The sequence below is a fragment of the Heliangelus exortis genome, chromosome 16, assembly GCF_036169615.1.
Source record: "Heliangelus exortis chromosome 16, bHelExo1.hap1, whole genome shotgun sequence".
NCBI classification, from domain to species: domain Eukaryota; kingdom Metazoa; phylum Chordata; class Aves; order Apodiformes; family Trochilidae; genus Heliangelus; species Heliangelus exortis.
In genome coordinates, this window is record NC_092437.1 from 5786991 (window position 1) to 5806798 (window position 19808).

Consider the following 19808-nt stretch of genomic DNA (forward strand, 5'->3'; position numbering starts at 1 on the left):
AAATTTTATTTAAAGGTAAATTAAAACCTTGGGTGTGTCCCTGTCACGGTTTAACCAGGACAGTCCCCCACTGTTTGGCATCAACCAGAGTAGAGATAAACATATAAAAAACAAGTCACAACAAAAAAAGTAATTTCTGCACATTCATGTTTTCAGATAGCAGTAGATTTCCAACATGGTAATGAAACTTACCAGTAACACTTGATGCATCTGTTCAACAAAAATTAAGTAACACATTCATGTGGGATTCCTGTTACTACAAAAATAACTTTGACTGTTACAACTCTACTTGTGTTACACAAAACATTTTTGTTTGTTTGTTGTTTTTTTTTTTTGTAATAGCAAATCTGTAGGATATTTAGACTTCTAAAGTAATGCAAAGGTTAGAAGGAGGCATTGTGGCTTCTATGAAGCAACAGTCTAGTCACCCAAATTGCTTTTTTGCAACTCACAACATCAAAAACTAAAGCATTTGAGATGGAGTCTTCAGAGAACTATCTATAAAATGTTTGGTTTTTGTTGGAACTACCTTCCTCATGCTTCAGGCTTTGTCATTACACAAAGAATCAGTGATAAATTCTTCAAGTAACCAAAATAACATTATTTGAAATAAATCTCTTTCATTGCTGCTGTCCCTTTAAGAATATTCAGGTTTATAGGGATTTGTTAGCAACAGAAAACTCTTCAGTATTATTCCATTTTAAAAAGTATATCAACAGTCCTCTGATATGAAGCTCAAGGTCCCCATGCAAGTCAGTCAAATACCCTTCAGCTTTTTTGTCCTTGTTTTGGATTATTTGGTTTGTTTCCTGTGGGGTTTGTTTGTTTATTTTTTGCTGTTGTGTTGCCCAGTTATAGAATCTTATTGGTGGAGAGCATAGGAAAGTGGTGTTCATGTGCTCTGCATTCTTGAGATTTTCCAATAATTAGTTCATCACAATAAAGTTAGATTTGCAGTGAGCTTAAAAGAAAGACAAAAAAAGAAAGAAAGTGTTCAGTACATTACTGTGATTTGTTTGCATGTGGATTTCTGTATTATGTAAATAACAAGGATTTTAGGGTTTGGACAGATGTTTTTCATTTAGGATAGGAGTGTATTATGACAGACTACTTCCCTGTCTATTCTTTCTCTACTACAGCACTAGTTCTGAAAAAGCAGTATTTGTTCCCAAATTCCTTGCAACCATCTAGAGATTCTTGATTAAAGGAAAGTTGCTAAACACAGGCCCCTGAAAGAGAAATTATCTGTGAAATACCTAGCAGGCATTCCGAAGTTTAAGCAATCTTCCTCCTAAGCATTTTTTGTAAATTTTAAATACAAAAGGAAGCAGCTATGCAACGAATAAATGTGACTTACCTATAAACTCAGTGACAGGATCATGTTCACCTTCTGTTTTAATAGTACCTGCAATACTTTCATTCTCCAAGATAGGAAGAAAAAGCTGTACAAAGTCTGAGGTATATGGAGGAGCAATCACATCCAGCACCTGAAACAGCAGAGAAACATGGATTGTTCTTCCAGCTAGAGACTCAGTAGGGACAGTATTTAATTCACAATACTGGTCTTGAAATCATACAAGTGAGTGCACTTGAGACCTCTTGCTCTCCCTACAAGTAATTATTATATATTCTTGTGGTACTCTACCCAGTTCCTTAATACTCTCAGAAGTAGGGAGTCAGAAGGACTGTCACATCCTAGTGAATACTGCTATTACAGACACTGCTCCAAATCTGATCTTGTATCTTAACATATTTTTGAACCCGAGGCAAGCTGATTTAATATCCAAACACATACAACTGGTATTTTTATTTCTGTGTGTTAGTGAAACATAATTTTACTGCTGACCTCTGTAACAAAGTATCTGATCAGAGAGATATCTGTATCTAACTTCTCCAGGCATTTGCGGATGTAGCTGACAACAGGCAGGACGTATCCTCGACTGAGTAAGTGAACCATCCTATCCAAGAGAGTCTTCTTCAGTTCCAGCTGGGGCAGGGCACACAGGTGGTGGAGGGGGAAAAGAAACCAACAGATTAACACTGCCTCTCTAAAGCATGCAATTTTTATTGCTCATTCCTATTGACACAATATCATTGTTACTTTTTAACCATGATCATATTCTTAAAATAAACTCTTAAAATACCTCCTGTGACAGCAAAAGCTGTTATCTTGACTGAGAGTAACTAATATGAAGCAACACAAGTCCTGAATCCTTCAAGAATTACCTGTTCCATTACATCAAGCTGTGAATGTTCTGTTTCAAAGAGCTTGACAAGAAGTTGCAGAACTTGGGGATGAAGGAGTTGATGGCATGTACTAATCTGCAAACAAGACAAGTTAGATCCTCAGAAATTCATTTTTAAAACCAATGCACCAATTAGGCAAATTTACATTGATGTTCAGTGCAGATGTAAATTGTTTTAGAAAAGTACTCCACTGTTTCTTTCCTTGATACCTAAGTTTTCCTACTTTAAATAACACTGAGATGAAAAAGACAAATAATTGACTCTGAATAGGAACAGATTAATCTCTATATGTTTACTGATGTACTGCAAATATTAGGCATCCAGTGAACTGGACGTATTTCCAGTTACAAGTGTCAGAAGTGTTTTTACTCTCCAGTGAGATTTTCTAAACACTTTTACCTCATCCAGTAGTGCCAGATGAACTGGAGTGTGATCAGTCTGCAGCTGGAAGTATCGTGGTTCTGACACTGTCCAGTCCACCCACTTTAATACACCCATTGCCACCACTGGGAACCTACAAAAGAAGAGATCACTTTAGCACAGGAGAATTAAAAAAAGAAGAAAAACAAAACACCAAAAAAAAACCCACTGAAAAAACCCTCCAAACACACCAAAAATGCCCAATAAATTAAAAAAAGTCTTTAAGTATATTCTAACAGTTCTAGTGTCAATTTAACTTACAGCAGACTTAATAAAGCTCAAAAAGTTTTGCTTGAAAAATTGCCAACACAACAAGAAAAAACAAAGGAAAAAAAATTGAACCTATTCCCTACTCAGCACAATATGCAAAAAATACAAAACAAAACTCCCATACACACCAACTTTACTTTAGTTTATTCAATGTCAGCAATGTTATACATTTAAGAGAAGAAAAAAGGACAAATCTATTGCTAGGAAAGTTTTATTAGGAAGAAAAATTACTCTGTCATGTTTTTTCTAGTGGCAGTGCAAAGCATATTCTGTGACACAAGGACAAACTGTCAGATACAAAATTCTGAAAGCTGCTTTCAGACCACAAATTCATGTATTCTACAGTGAGAATGTTCTCACAGAGTATCCCAAAAAGGCATTTCCCTTTAGCAGTACTGCCTCTCCTAAATAATGCTTTCCTTCCAACAGCTGAAGCTTGGGATCAGTCTCTCTGCTCACCTGATGCACTGATAAAGAGTGCTCAGTTCTGCAACCAACTCTGATGCTCCTTTGTTCTCATTGCAGCACAGGTTGTGGACAGTTTCGATGGCTTTTGAAGTTGATTTGAGTTCATCTTTGTTTATGCTGACTCTCTTGTTCTGAAAAATTGCAAAGTTTGCAAAAATTGCAAAGAATGCAAGAGATTACACAGGATGCCTTTGGTTATCTGAGGAAAGGAATTGCAACCTGTGATAAGCCTAAGATTACATCATGTTTCTCAAATTTCAGACTCAAATGCAAGTTTCAGAAGAATTAAGTACCAGCAAGCTGAAGTATAAGGATGTTTGCCTTATTTAACTCCCTAAGAATTACTTTATCCAATTCAGATAATTAAATTATTCTTCCTCTATTCTTTCTCTGAAAAAGTACACACTATTCTAGTAGCACAGAACTGTTAGTAGATAAACTTTGGGGGTAAGTGGAGGAAGAGAGAAAAAATACTCAGTGCAGACTTTTATAGTACTATTTGACCATCAGGATCTACATTATTTAGTCATTTCAGTTAAACCCAGAAACATTTCATGTCCAAGTAAATCAAGCTGAATACATTATCTTAAACTGAGTAACTTCACAACCATACATTCTTTTCACCACAGTCAGGCCACTGCAGGTAAAATAATGTTATTTAAAATATATAAAATAATGTTATTTACAGAACTGAACATTACCTTTTTCCACATCTCTACTACACTAGCAGCATATGCCAGTATGTGAATATATTTATGTTTATGATCCTGGTTGATCTTAGCACCTGGCTTAAACAATGACTGCATGAAGAGGTCCAGAAAGGCAGGTACTCGAATCTGTGAACAAAATTAATGGTTTATTAGAGCCTGAGAATTATGACTAGAAATGTAATTTTTGCATAGAATGAGATATTCCCCTTGGAATTATGTCAGATAGTTTTCTGAAGAAACACATGAGACAGTGAGAAATTTGAAATGTGCCATTTAGGCCTGATACTAACAAATTGCAAAAGTGGGTGGTTTCTTAAATTATTTTATTCTTTGTTAAAATAAAGGTAATTAATTCCTTGGTGTCTTTATCTCCTATTGAGAAATTCTTCAGTTAATTTAATTATATGTAAAAAGACACATTGGAATTAATTAATTATAAAAAAAATCCATCAAGAAGCTAATGCAAAATAGAATACAAGTAGCAGTTTTATGTTTAAACACTACTTAAAATGATAGGGGGATAAGCCTGAGTGCTGCCTTCTCCTTTGTGTCGACACAACACTCAGCACAATAAGATCTCACACTTCTGAGTGCTACTGCAATAGAATTGAGATTCAGAGGTGATAAAGAGATAACTACTAACCAGTTCTACTGGAGGTGGGTCCATGCTTGTAAACATTTTGAACAGGACAGTGATATCTGCTGGATTCAGAGCTCCTTTGGACAGCATTGCACCAAGAGCTTGACATGCTCGAGGATAGGAGGCCGCAGTGCCCAGTGCTAAAGTGATCTGACTGGCATCATGGCCTCTGCATGAAGAATAAAGATACACACCAACTCATTTTCTTAATTCAGACATTTTTCTTTCACCCTCACCAGGTAAAGAGTGACTTACACCTCACTAATGAGCTAAGTCCCACTTACTTCTCATGAGCATAACGCTGAACCTCCTGAGCAATGCGTCTGACAGCTGAGCCTCCTTGCTCTTCTTGAGCCAATATGGACATCATGGACTGAGCAAAGAGGTAGGTGTGTTCTCCATGGCACACCATCTTCTGGGAATGCACACATCAAAAATCTCACCAGTCAGCAGGAAATACACAACTATGTTTCTGTGTGATTATACTGCTGTGATTGTAACAACTTCACTGAAATCTACTCATACAAAGGAAACGAAAAGCCACAAACAACTAAACAAGAAAACCAAAAAGCCAACAGCCAAGAGGAAAGTGCACAAAAGCATAGTATGACTATGCATTATCCTATACATGAACAAATGGCTAAATTGAGAACTTAATTTCTTAAATGCCAAAATAGGGAAGAAATGTTATCCTACTTACACTCAGTTCATTCTCTGCAATACTTTAAGCTAAGAAAACTAGAAACCCATTTAAAAGTTGTGCTATCTCACAACACAGAACATATCCTGGGTTGATTCAAATGGCAATTTTCACACTGACATGAATGATAACAGAGTTATTTTAGTTTGCCAGGAGACTGACTACATTGACCTTTAGATCTTGCATTATATGTGACAGAGAAGAGTATTTCCTTCATCTTCTTACAATCCATTTAATAAGTAAAAGAAGGGTCATGTAGGCAACCCAAGGAAATCTTGTCTTGGTCACAGAATGATCAAAAAGCATAAATTTCTACGTGTGAACTCAGACATCTTTGTCTTCAAAGGATTGTGTAAGACTTGATGTCAAGATTCTCCACACAATGATTTGTATATCCTAACCAGAAAGAAGAACATTATTTTCTTTCCACATTAAAAAACAAACAAACAAAACAAACCCACAACTTACAGCAAATTCAGGGAGGTTTTTTTCAAGGTTTTCTTCTCCTCCATCTAAAATTGTTGCCAGAGATGTACGCAGGACTCTGGAAAATACCTCTAGTTGCTGACACGCTGTTGAAACACTGGTTATTTCTCCTTGATACCCAGCATCAGAGATAAGCTGCAAAACCAAAAACATCACAGAAAACTTTTATTGTTTATATTTCAGATACACTAACAAGTCTAGAAGAACACACAGATGCCCCTGCATACACTTAGGGGTACTCATGTTCATCATTTTGATTACAGAAAAGGAAGCCAATAGACGTAGCAAAAAGAAAGTACAACGAATGAAACCATAATGACAGAGAGATACTTTAGCACAGAAGATACATCATAACATTCCTTCCCTGTCACAGAAACATAAAATTGAAACATTCCACTGCACCATAAATCCGGAATTTTCAAATGTGGATCATAGGAAAACCAACCAACCAAGCAAGGAAAAAAACCCCACAAAAAAACCAAAAGCAAACAAAAAACCCCAAACAAACACAGACAAAACCACAACCCCCCACAAAACCACACAGAACTTCAAAATGGGAAACTACACTTACTACTTGCAACTTGTAACATACTTCCTCCCACCACTATGTACTAGTACTGTTCTAACATTTGAATAAGCAGCATTATATAAGAATACATAAAAGACAGAGGCATAACCACAGACAATATTTGCTGGCAGAACAATTAGCTCTTTATGGATATTCTCATTTATTAGATTTGAGCATACTACCTTCACAGTAAAATTAAGCATTAAACAGTCAGGATGAGCTTCTGCCAATTTGTAAAAGAGATCTCGCCATGTAGTATGTGCTATCATTTGCTCGAGCCAGGCTGGAGTCTGAAAAGATCAGAACAATACAGAGAAATGTAAGAATATCTAGTCAAGATCATCAAAAGTAAGCCTTTTGCCTCTCAGGAGGCCTGCAAGCTGTTATACAGGATTTTAATACAAAGGAAGATGTAGTAAAAGTTTCTGAGGATTCCAGTGAAATAGTTAGTTTTTTGAAGCCAATTGTTTTTCTAAGAAAAAAACTTGGAAAATAAAATTTCCCCTTCTCCACCATCTACTTCTCTATCAGATAAAAACATCTGTGTAGGATCTATTATGGCTTTCATGCACACCTCTCCTTCCTCTGTGAAGATGGAATCTGCTTTCCGAGGGTCAAAATGCTTGATAAGTAAGCTCTTCAAATGGTTTTCTACAGTCTCCTGAACTTGCACTGGCTCAACACCTGTAGAGAAGGAACAAAAAACTTGACAGATGTAATCCAATCAAACAGAGGCAAAATTTCAAATTTTTCAACAAAACCAGAAACTACTCAGAAATTTATCATGACATAGAAGATGAGAGCAGAGCAATCCTCCAGGTATTCCTGACAAAAGACAGACTAATGACCCAAATTATACTGTATTACTTATCACACCTGTTTGAATGAGCCATTCTGCCAGCAAATTCACAGTCTGTGCCACTGCAGTGTAGTTTTCAGAGAGCAGCTGGATAACATTCTCTGGACTTCCTCCTGCTTGGAAATACCTGATGAAAGGGTTACAAAAGAATGATTTGAAAGCCATATTAAAACCACCCAAACAAATAAAACCAAACTGAACTCGGAATAAAGGGAAAACAATAGCATCATTTGTACATTTTCACACAAACTGACATACGAAGTGACAGCACTGCACCTGTAACACACAAGATGCACCGTAACATACATAAGGCCACACTCACCTCTTTAATGTGTTAAATATAGACGGCTCCATTATATAGTCTGGGGTTGAAAATTTCTTCAGGCACTCTTGCTGGACTTCAGCATCATCTTCTCCCTCCCCATCCTCATCTTCTTGCTATTCGCAAGCACAGGCAAATCAGACACCTTTCTTGTCCCGTTTCCCTTTTGCACCCCCATATTTAGGCAGCTTTTGCCCACAGAAACTCTCACACCTGTGTTCACCACACCAAGTCACCTGCTCCCCAAAGACGCCTTCCTTAACAAAGGAGGCACAAAAAACCCCACCACCGCCTGGCAGTTGTTTTCCTCTTTTCTAACCACAGGCCCCGGGCCCCACCACCGGGAAGAGCTCGTGTTTAGACGAACTTTTGGCTTCAGTTCGGAGCCTCAGACGCGTCTCCCCCAGCACACGGAGCCAAAGGGCCCCAGACCCACCCGGGGAACAGGCGGCATCCCTCAGGAGAAGGATCGCTCCCCCTCACAGGCCGCTCCAGGCCCCATCCCGCGCTGCTGGGCTCCCGCCTCAGGACAGAGCAGGGCAGCCCCGCAATCCCTCACCGCTCCTCCGTCCGCTTCGTTCCCCCACTCCGCCGCGCTGCCTTCAAAATAATCAGCGTCCTCCATGACTCCTCCCGTCCCGCCCCGGGCCGAAAAAATCTGCGGTGACGGCCGGAACCAGGCCGCGACCGCCCCTCTGGGCGGAGCGAGGCGGAATGGCGGGCGCGGAGAGGGCGGAGCCGCCGGGGGGACGGGCGGAGGAGGGGGGATGGCGGCGGTCGCCATTGGAAGCTTGAGGCAGGGGGGGAGTGAAATCCTTCGCCTTTTTCTGGTCCGGTGGTTCGTGGCCACCCCAGAGCCGCCTCTCGCCCCGGGAGGTTCGGGGAGCGGCACGGGGGGGGCCGTTACCTCACGCCTCAGCGCGGCTTTTTGCGGGAAGCGAGGCCGCTGCGGGTTGGGTTACGGCTGAGACCATTCGTGAACGCCAGCAGATAAAAATGAGACAAAAAGAGAGGGAAGCTGGCAGTGGAGCTTTGCTCTGTCCCCGTTCAAGCAGTTCGTCCCTGGTTGGTCACTGCCCGAGAGACAAGGCAGAAGACAGCATCCAGCCAGAGGGAAAAAAGAAGCCAATGGAAATTTTAAAAGCTGACTTCCCGACCCTGAAAAACCTCCCAGCAAGGCAGCAATTACATGGGGTTTGCAAGAGAAGAGGGAAAAAACGGATGTCTTGTTTTCTGGCTGTAGTTGTACCACCGATTTCCTTGCAGCTTATGAAGTGTGGAGATTATATGGAGAAACAGCAATAAGCTGATAGTAATGATCAAATTTTATGATAGATTTAAAATTAAAAATCAAAACAACTAAGAACTGGGGAAAAAGTTAAGAATAGAGAGATAGCTTTGGTGGAATAGAAGTGGTAAGATTTTAAGGACCAGATTTTAGTGGTTAAGTTTCAGGACCAGCACCGGTAAAACTATGTCCCTAAAAGCTTCTGCCTCTTCTCATTGCAAACAAAAATTTTTTGGGGGGGTTCTTTTAGCTTAAGACAAAATCTTGAAGTCTTTGATCTAAAAAAAAAAAAAAAAAAAAAAAAAAAAAAAAAAAATTAATAGACCAACCAGAGTCTCTATTAATATATCTACTGACATTATGGTTTTTAGTTCCCTCTCTGGGCAGCTGAGAGGTTTCTGCTGTGTGACCCAAGTTCCCTGTTTGTGAGACTCTTAGGCTGTCTACAAGCCTGTACACTCTGGTACACAGGATCTGTTCTCCTGTACACGAAGATGGGTCTCAGGACCTTAGTGTATCCCTTCTTGGGTGCTGCTGGGGGAGAGAAGGTCCTGAAGGAGACCAACTGCTTGATATGAAAGGCCCAAAAACCCAATTCAAAAATAAGTTGTTGTAGCATCTTCAAGAGATGCAGCACTTGTTTAAGTGTGATCCCTGTAATAAAGGACTTGCTGCACTGAAAATTTCAGCCTAGAAAATATGCACCATCAGCTGAACTGCAGCACAGCTCGAGTTGTGCTGTCATATACTGCCCTACAGTGGTGAAGCAATCCTTCCTGAAATATTTCTTCAGTATTTTTGTGAGACCAGGGTAATGTTCTTTTTGCTCTCTCAACAGGAAGGAAAAGAGAGTTTTTCAGAATAAAAGGCATGTATTGAAGTAGAGACACAACAGACACATCTCTACCAGTGCGAGATGACTGCTCAATCGTCTGCAGTTAGGAAAGACAGAAAAAGAAAAATTCAACTGTTATGGCAGCACTGGCCATTTTTTACAAGGAAAGAACTGTGTGAAGTGACAGGCTGAGGCTGGAGGCCAGTGGAGATGTCCTTGAGAAAAAGTTTTTGGCATATCTCCATTTAGTTAGCAGGCAATTTCCATCTCATAGACGTGAGAAAATAACAGCGTGCTCACAACAGAGTGCAATTAACCAGTAACAACAAAGAAAATAATGGACCAGAAGTTAAGGTATCCCAAACCAAGTAAGAAAGAGCATTTTCTGAGATAAGAATAAGAAACATCTATACATCTCCTGTGCTTCGTCATTTTTTTTTTTTTTTTTTTTTTTTTGGGTTTTCTGTTTTTTTTGCCTTCTAACAATGTGCAGTATTATAAGATACAGATACCTTCTTTGAAGGTGACTTCCAAGTAACTATTATAATAACCTAACACCTAGCAGAAGGTTCAGAACATTTGAAACTGGAGAAAAAGTGAGTCTAGAACTTCACTAACATTGCAATGAAATTGCATGGGGAAGTCATACAGCTGAGACTCTGTTAGTCTAGGAGGAGATCCAAATTCTTTACAGAAGTTGCAAATAAATACACTTTGTACACTTTGACAGATGTTTTTACATAGGTAGGAAAGGCTTCCTTCCCACGACTGAAATGAGCTGAATTAGCTGTGCATCTCCTAGGTACAATATTTGGACCTACAGTCTAAAGAATTCTATTGTACCTGGAGCTTGTGGGCTGAAATAGGACATCTTAGCTTCAGTAAAGCATTTTCAGAGCGGGTGAAAGTTTGGTCTAGTGATAAGAGTTGGACTTTTAGGACTTCCATGGTGAGCATGCTATGAAACTTACTGCTTAGCTGAGTAGAAAAAGTGAACAGTCCACAGCAACAACTGCCAGTGAGAGACACAGTGGTATTAGACATTAAAGATAGTAGTAATTTCAGTGGCCAAATCTTAAAATTAAAAGTTCTTTTGTCTTTATATATTTATATCTCTTTATTTCGGTTGCAGTAACAGAATTATTTTATTTTAATATATAAAGAATGAACAATATTCAATTACTTTCAACTTCTCTTGAGGAGAAAATTAGGGACCTGTAAAAGAGCCACACATTTGCTCAATAGCCCTTTGCAGAATTGCAATATCCAAGCTTTCCCCACTTCAGGTCAATGAAAAAGAGGCAAAGTCAGATCAAACCAAAAAGTTTTAAGGTATCATTTAAACTGTGGTTAAAGTAGTAAATTTACCAGAAATTGATTTTGCAAACTAAACCTTTACAACTTTGCATGGAAACAATGTTGGTTGTCTTCTTGGGTTTAACTATGTTCTCCTATTTGTATTTGTGTTTTTCAGTCTTGGTGAAATGTTAGCAAGCAAAAGCACTCATGTACCTGAATGAATAAAGAATAAACTTCAAATTTCAATTCCATCTAAATATAATTTGTTGTCTGATTTTTGAGCAAGTTACTTAACAAGAATGCTTCAAGATTTCCTACCTAAAGAAGCGGTGCATGTAATACAGCTGATGAAATCATCCAACTTCATTTGATTCTTTCTGAAAATAAAAGAAAAACTCCAAACAGAAGAGCCATCTTCCAACAAAATTGTTCACCTTTTATTCATAGTTGTTTTTTTTGTTTGTTTGTTTTAAATACCCACCCTGGAATTTTCTGTAAGCTAACTGACTCTGCTCCTTGCCCTCTACAAACTCTTATAGCATAAATTTGTATTTAATTATTAGCCCTTAACAAATCAGCCAATACATTCAACTAGAGACAAACTAATAACTTTCAAACGGACTAGCAGCATCAAGTTAAGCAGACAAAACAAGGTGGTTTTTAGGTTGCCATCAGGTCATTCTGGTTGGAACTCTGCTGATGACTTAAAAGCCTCACCTTGCAATGCCCCAAGTACTTTTCAATATTTGGCTCTCATAGTAACATTTCCTTGCTTCAAAGCAAGTTCCAGTTGATTTAACACTAATTTCTAAATTCACTGAAGTACCTACAAGTTCTGTAACGTGGAGTAGATGTGTTTTTTGTGGTTCCTTAGTTGGAGATATCACAGCCCTTTCAATACATCCCCTGGCCTTGAAAAATTGTGTAGCACTCCCAGACAGGGTCACTTACCTGGGGAATGAAGAATTTTCCCCATAGATACACTTTTCAGTGTCCAAACTGATGGATTTAGGAGTCTTGTTTATCTAGTTTTCCCTACTTTCTTTGACCTTCCAGTGAGGTTGTCTCTTAAGTTGCTTTCATAGCTGCTCTGTTCTCTTTTATCAACCATATACGTTGTGAGAGAGGAAGTGAGGTGCAAGGGTGAGGACAGGAGAAAGTAGCTGAAGCCAAACGTAGGAGGCTTTGGGCCATGTTGGACAGAACAATTAGTTGTAAGCTACTCGGTTTTAAATCACAAGTAGGTTAACAAGGTGTTGCTTGTGGCAGCACTGGGCTTCCTAACTCTCCTACACAGATGAACCTTTGTAGCTCAGCAGAGTTTTTTCCCTGTGGGAAACAGAACTCAAGATTAGCACCAAAACTTTCATCAAATCTGTTCCTTCGCTTGGGATGTTGTGCCTTCGGGCAAAAAAAGAACAGATTAAAAAGACTGAGACATATATGAACCATAACACACACTCTCCTGTTTCCTATGGCTCTAGCTTAATACAAGTTTGAAATACCTTTAATTAATACTTAGAGGTCCTACACACCCATATATTTGGTTCTATCACCCAACCCTTTAATTTTTCTTTTTATGGAAGCTTTCCTGATCCTGCCAACAGAAAACTGATAAAGTAGTTAGAAAGAAGTGGAACGGGCCCCCTTTCCAACTGCCTGATGTGCCAATTCCTGACCCTTGTATGGCAGCTCCTTTCTCTGCCTGATCTCTGCTGGCACTCAAGCATTTTAGTTGCATGAATGATACAATTTCGAAGTCATACCAAACACTGGAAAACTACAGATAGCAACACCAGACTTCACTGTTAATAACTCACATAAAATCCACAGCCTAAAGACATTATTTTGCAGAACAGAACAACAAAGCTCAACTTTCAACATTATTACCTCTGTCCTAAGCTCGTTCTTCCTCCAAACATGAGCAGCAGTTTATTAAAAAAAAAAAAGAAAAAATAAAGAAAAAAAAAAAAAAGAGCATTAGCCAACACAATAAAACACTGGGTAAATAAAAGTGAAGAAATACATTCATAGTTTACTTTTGAATTTGCTTACATTTGTTTCTGGTCTCCCAGCCTTAAAAAGCATGTTACATAAAAACCCCTAACATCAGCAGCTTCCCCCTCAGGAAACTATCATTCTCTCTGGATCTGGATGTTTCAAGGCTTTACCCTATCCTGTCATTAAAATACAGATTTTTAGATTTTTAAGACAAACTTCCGAAGTGAAAAAAAAAGAATCAATTAGGAAAACCTGCAAATTCCAGTTTGGTGATTTTTTTTTTCTTTCTTAAAAATTACCTATTAGATATTTTGTTAGTTATCCCTTGTTGAAGAGGTATCAACGAGCACTTGCTGTTGTTGACCTAGAGAAGAAAGTCCTATTTTTTTGCAAGAACCAGGTTTATAGGATGCAGAAATTAGGAAAAAAAATCCAACAAAAACCAAACAACTTGATTATTTTTGTTTAACCTAGTGAGAGATTAGTTTGCTACCCCATCTCCTCCCAAGTTGCTTTTCCAAGTAGATTTGTGCTTTAGACTGCACCCATTTTGCTCAGCTCAGTACATTTAAAGTAGACAGGGTAAAAAGCAGTTTTTTCTTTTAATAAGATGAGAATCAGGATTGAAAACAACTAAGTATAAAGCCAGTACCCATGGCTGAAACTTTATCAATTTCTGCAATACAGTAAAATACTCTAAAGCAATCTACCTACATAGGAACTGAAGCACATCCACTCAGAGAACTTTGGCCAACTGGTTACTCCAAGAATAAAGTAAGTTCAGTCTTGGAATTTCTACCTTGTCAGTCACCAGCAAGATTTTTCAGTGCAATGGCTTTCATCAGCAAAAGTTCAGAAACCCCATTTATAGCTTATTTCATTCACAAAGACATTGTTCAAAGCTTGTCATAGAACAGAAATGTTTTTTCCCAATGGATGAATTTTCAAAAATATTAGGCTGAGGAAGAAGGGTACAGTTTTGTTTTTGAACTGCAAACAAACATTTACTTGTAAATATTTTTACTGCTTTACAAACTCAACATGTAATTTAGGGATGAGGACCTGTTCCTGTGTGAGATTTACACCAATAGCAATCTATGGCCCTGATTCTGCTCCTTACATTTAGTAGGAGCATCACCATCTGCTTCCACAGAAGAGGTCTTCTGAGTGCCAGCACTGTTACAAATACACACAGCATATTAGATACAGTTGGGGAAGGAACTTACTCTCTTCCAGAATAAGTTACATAGTTCTATAACTTAAAACAACTTTATCAACCTAAGACATCTGTGTAGCACCAATCACCAACAGTATAATCACTAAGGCACTGGATTGGTACTCAGCTCATGTCTATCTCCACATCTGTGGTCAATTCCTGGGTAAAGTTTGTATCTTTTTTTCCTGGTACATAATTTTCAACACTGGAAAATAGGATATAGTGCAAAACACCCTACATCATTTCCAGGAATATTCCATGACTAATGACAAGGTGCTGAGATTCTAGTGATGAACATTAACATTTCTGTGCATAGATTTACTGGTGAAAGAGAAATGTCCTGTAGGTATCAGTGACGTGCAACACACTGGAACAGAATTAGCTTCAGTTCCTCTGGAGTTAAAAACATACTCCAAGTTAAATCCTATCCTTGACGGCATGATTCAAAATAGTTTTTAGATAAATGAAGATAAGCCCTGAGGGCTCCTTGTCTATGACAACTAATCCAGCATGTCTTCATATGCTTTTGCATCAAAGTCTGCTCCTAACAACTTAGAGGGCTCCAGTTTCAGCCTCTAAGAGAGCTGGTTTTGATGCTTTCTTTCAGAAGCAGCTGAATCTTTTTTTAGTCTGTACTGGATTTACCTCTCCACATTATTAAAAAAAAAACCTTCAGGAGTTATCACTACTCTACTGGATCACACTGACTGCTGCATATAGGTACTGACTGTACAAGTAACTAAAAGTTCTTGGGTTGAAATAAGTTACTGCAAATGCACAGTAGCTGATTTTGAAACCACAACATCTCTACAATTTATTATTATTTTTACAAAATACCCAAAGTGATCAGACCATATTGTAGGTTATTGGCTTGCCAAAGGTTATGTTTTAAAATCAAAACCATTTCTGAGTTACAGAAGTGCCAAAACCAATCTTGAACCAGGTTTGTTGTTTTTGTTGTGTTTTTGCTTTTGTTTTACCTTTTTAAACCAACCCCCATCCAACAAAACAGTTGTATAACTTAAAGCAGAAACAAGAGCCTGTGTTGGAAACTGTTTAAAACCCAACCCACCAAATCATGCTTGAGCTGAAGCCTTCTATGGCAAAGATTTAGCTTAGGGCAATTTAGTGCCAAGATATAGATCCTCTATGGGTTTATAATGGAAATACTGACACAACCTCAACTATAGTGATTCAAATGTGCCCTAAAACACTGTATTTGCTTTTATTAATAAAAGTGGTAGTGTTTACATTTGCAGGTATCTTACACTTCAGCATCACGATGAATACTGAGTAGAATGAGTTAAGTTTTGGCTGTAAGGTCAGAAGTTTCCAAACAGATGAATGAGACAGAAGTGAAAGTCCTCAATAATCATGAAAACAAGTTCAAATAAATAAATAAAACAAAACTAGGAAACGTGGGTAAGCATTAGGTTGGAATGGTTCAATTAACTGCAAATTATGGCCACTAAATTAGAGACAGAAGAAAACACAGCTACATATTAAATAGCAAGCATTAAAGCTTTATGGTTTTGTATTGAAAAAAAAAAAAAAAAAAAGTTGTTAAAAATAAGACTTGCATTTACCAGGCCACCAAACTGCATGGACTAATAAAGAGACTAACAAAGGCAATACTGAGACATTAAGACACACACACACTCCACACTTGTGCAACTCAACCATATTCAAAACAATTGCCTTTTTCCTCAATTAAAAAAAAAAAAAACAAAAAAAACCAAACATCCCCTAAACATTTCTGTTTATATAAAGCTTTAGGTTTCTTAAACTGCTGTTGTCTTATATAGCTCATTGTTACTATGTATCCTTCTCATTATCAGAGGAAGAAGCTTATTACTTTTTTTTTTAATGGAGGTGCTTTGTTTCTCTCAGATGAGATTACATTCCTCACAACATTACAGGTTTTCCCATTTAAAAATACGGTGTTTACACCAACTCCTCCTAGGCTTAAAAAGATAAGGGTTGGCACTAAAGATTTTGGCTCCTGTAACTAAAATTAAGGCTCACAATGTATTTCCTTTCCACTATGAGTGTCCCGTTTTCACCTAGTGGAAACACCAGCCCTTAACCTACAGGCACTGGATACATTCTTAAATCAAAGGGGGCTATTTTAGATTATGATCTCCTACTGTTCTACAAAGTTCAGGTGGCAACTTTTTAAACCTGTGCAGGGGAAGGTAATTTTTCAAAAATAAGTAGCAACCGCAGCTAAAATTTTTAGGTGACTTAGTGACTTCTGAAAGATCACCAGTAATTTTGAATTAAGAGAGATGGGACAGTAACTCCATCAAGTCCCTGCTCCTTACATGAAAATGGACTCGGTGATTAAATTCCATTTAAAAGTTTAGCCACAAAAGCACTGAAAACTCACAATTCCAAACACTTGCAGTTCTTGGTATTAAAAAGGCATCTGATACCTGAAGCAAATCTAGCTGTACAGACATCACTGACCACACCCTAATTTTTATTTAAACTGGACCTCTTCCCAAAAAAGAAAGTGAACAGTCTCTTAGGTGGAGGGAAGCTACTGTGAAAGGCAAAGAGGCAAGTATTTTGGTGGTTTTTTTGTTTTCTTTTGCTTTCCTTTTAGAGTCACTGCAGTAAGATCCAGATCAATTTAGGGATGTAAATTAAGGGGGGAACAGGGGTGTTTGAGTAATATAGGCTAACACTGTTCTAGATGTGTTATTACAGCTGTAATTTCTGACTCTGTACAAATTGTACACATAGGTTTAGACACATGAAAAAGTAACACACTCACAGAGACATAAAACACCTAGGTATAAAATATAAAGCAGTGTAGTAGTTACTAAAATTACATGCTCTCTTATTGCTACAGTGATTTTTGCTCTTTTTCTTTTTACTGTACCACATGTTGTTCTAAGCATATAATTTGCATAAATTATTCAAGTTTAAGAAAAATCCACACATCTTCACTTTAAGCTACTTATATAGTTAATATAAAACAAAAAAAGGTTCTAAAGTATCTCTTTATTAAAAGAGAAATAAAAATGTCATTTTAAACTGGAATTCAGTGGCCAAATCCAAGGGCAGTGCACACCTTGTCATTCTGGTAGTAGTTTGCCCACGCAGCACAAGTGGAGGTTGGTGGGGTATTTGGCCCAGTCTAGAGATGGTCACCAGACCTGCATGATGCCCTATGTTTCTGTTATTGTTCTGGTTTCGTTTTTAGCAAAAAGGACTATGAATGACCAAAGACTAACATTTATAATTTGTAGCAAAATTTGGTTTATGTAGAAACAAGCCATGTTTTGCATTTGGATAGAGATTTAAATGAATTAAAGCTAAAAATTAAAAAGCATGATGCTGCAACATCTGGTCACCTGTTGAAGACCTCACTTTTAAAGTGGTTAAGTTTGCACAATTTGTACTTTTTCTTTTCTTTTTTTTTTTTCCTTTTTTTTCTTTTTTTTTTTTTTTTTTTTTTTTTTTTTTACTAAACAGTATTTTTCCTTCTTTTATAAACCAGAAAAACTAAACTACAGATAAATTTTCCCTACCTTGAGCTAATGCTGCAGATAGGGTTGACAAAGCTGTACAGCGCAATCAAACATACTTACATCTTAGCTCATTGTACAGGTACAGCCATAATCAAGGCACAAAGATCTTCTACAAGTTATTTTTTTTTCAATAAAGTTGTACAAAATAATACATTTTACAGTCTGTACAAGAATAATAATCCAGCAGTAAAATAAAAAATGAGGGAAGGGAAGAAGAAAAAGAAGGGAAAGACTGTGAGGACTACAGTCCAGATAATGATTTTTATAGCAGACAGGATTATCAGTGGACAAACTGAAAACAGTGTGTGGTTAACTCTTTCTGCAATCACAGGCCATATGCAGTTCAATTCATAAATGTCCATGGTTGTCTTTAGACCACCAAGACTGGTTTTAAAAATACCCTTCTGAAAGGTAGCAGTTGTTTTTGCACTGTCTAGGTCTGTTGTAGAATTGTCAGTATTTCCGTTCAAAGCCACAATACAGTCAAAGAACCAAACTCAAGTGTCTGTCTTCAAAGTTGGTCTGTGACTTGGCACCTTCTTTAGTCTGATGCAGTGAATGATAAAGAGTGGAGATCACGGGTTATAATGATTATGCCCACAACAGTGCTAAATTACCTAAAGTTTTCTCTCCCCAATTTTTGTTTTATATTTTAATTTTTTTATCCCCAATTCTTTGAGGTGTTCCACATTCAGGGCTTTTAATTAATTATTTTATTTCTTTTTTTTTTTTTTTTTTTTTTTTTTTTTCTTTCCTTTTTCTTTTTTGTTAATAACAGTGTTAGGGAATCCTCATGGGAATGGCCTTTTAAGTGTTAGGGGCCATCCCAAACTGTCCGAGGGGTACAGAAGCAAGCTTAGAAGTGCTGCTATTGTCCAGCAAGGAGAAAAAGTTGAGGGGTGCAAATCAATGGGAGATTCAAACAGTTCTCTTCCACCCTATGTGGGCAAGGGTGTTAATTTTTCTTTTTTTAATGCAGAATAAGGAGTCCAAAACACAGAAAAAAGTGCTCTCCATCACAACAACTCATATTGGCGAAGGTGCATGCGCTGAATAATGTCCCGACAGTCATTGAAAACCCTCCGGATGTTCTCTGTATCCACTGCACATGTGAAGTGAGGATAGCAATAGTGCCTTCCATCTCCACTTGCTGTGCTGATTCTCTGTTAAAAGTAAGAGAGAGATACTGGGTTAAAGTAAAACTCACTGGGGAAAAAAACCCCATGTTCTCAAAACTCAAGTGAATAAAGATGGAGATAATTATGCGTGAGCTGTTCCATTTCTGAAGGTGTAACCACAATGCCCACAGTATTTCATTCACTCACCTAAAACACAAATTGAAAATGATCAAAATTATACAGTGAGAAGGTCACTGCACACTGAGGAAATTCAGTTGAACAGGAATCCAAGAAAGTGCTTTTTTTCAGCTTTGGTGAAATCAACCACACAACTCATAGTCAATTTGTCCATGAAGAAGGTGAAATTATGCCCCCTTGTAAAAGGTTTTTATCCCCTCTTTACACTTACAAAAAAGCCTTCCTCAAAACTTTATTTTGCTCCACTTTATAAAGAGTCCACAACTTGATTGCTATGCTCACCATTACAAATAATATACTGTAGGTTCAGCTGGCCAGTAATGCGAAAGATAATATGAAAAGAATATTGCACTTTACACATGATGCATCTTTTTATTAGTTTTATCTTTAGAAATAATGCATGGAATAAAAATCAGTCCCTATTAATAGCTGCAGGACTTCACTCATGCATTCTACTTGAGGTTTCTAAGTTCTCACCAGTTCCTATGCTATTTAACTCTGTATTGTGTCAACAAACAAGTATAAGAAGAGCAGCTAACAGCAGTAAAGCTCTTAAACCTAACAGTTTTATGCAGTGTGCATGTTAAATATAACAGACACAAAAAGCAGCAGTATTTTGCAACA

At 37.7% G+C, this 19808-nt stretch overlaps 2 protein-coding genes and 1 long non-coding RNA gene across 11 annotated transcripts in view; 1 reads left to right on the top strand and 2 right to left on the bottom strand.

Moving 5' to 3' along the window:
* Nucleotides 1–131: 131 nt before the first annotated feature.
* Nucleotides 132–8489, bottom strand: NELFCD (negative elongation factor complex member C/D). Its single transcript, XM_071760149.1, has 15 exons — nucleotides 8250–8489; nucleotides 7691–7806; nucleotides 7386–7495; nucleotides 7084–7193; nucleotides 6692–6799; nucleotides 5924–6076; nucleotides 5040–5170; nucleotides 4759–4924; nucleotides 4107–4241; nucleotides 3397–3536; nucleotides 2647–2761; nucleotides 2227–2322; nucleotides 1847–1987; nucleotides 1358–1487; nucleotides 132–961 (listed from the first exon to the last, which is right to left on the bottom strand). Exons 1-15 carry the CDS (start codon nucleotides 8472–8474, stop codon nucleotides 927–929), a joined length of 1911 nt encoding a protein of 636 aa, XP_071616250.1. The 5' UTR covers nucleotides 8475–8489; the 3' UTR covers nucleotides 132–926.
* Nucleotides 8336–19031, top strand: LOC139803734 (uncharacterized). 3 transcript variants are annotated; one of them, XR_011729143.1, is made up of 3 exons: nucleotides 8336–8566; nucleotides 10616–10714; nucleotides 11288–19031. It is a non-coding gene; the product is annotated as an uncharacterized lncRNA (long non-coding RNA). The 3 variants fall into 3 exon arrangements; XR_011729142.1 differs by lacking the exon at nucleotides 10616–10714 and adding an exon at nucleotides 9817–10013 and having other exon boundaries at nucleotides 8426–8566; XR_011729144.1 differs by lacking the exon at nucleotides 10616–10714.
* The window catches only part of GNAS (GNAS complex locus), a 135695-nt gene continuing 129860 nt past the window's right edge, over nucleotides 13974–19808 (bottom strand). For 5 of the 7 annotated variants that reach the window (XM_071760153.1, XM_071760154.1, XM_071760155.1 and 2 more), the window contains one exon: nucleotides 15115–19031. In XM_071760153.1, coding sequence (XP_071616254.1) covers nucleotides 18885–19031 — 147 coding nt within the window. In that variant the 3' untranslated portion in view covers nucleotides 15115–18884. Of the gene's footprint in view, nucleotides 19032–19808 lie in introns of all 7 variants that reach the window. The other 2 variants (XM_071760152.1, XM_071760156.1) reach the window with 1 other exon arrangement.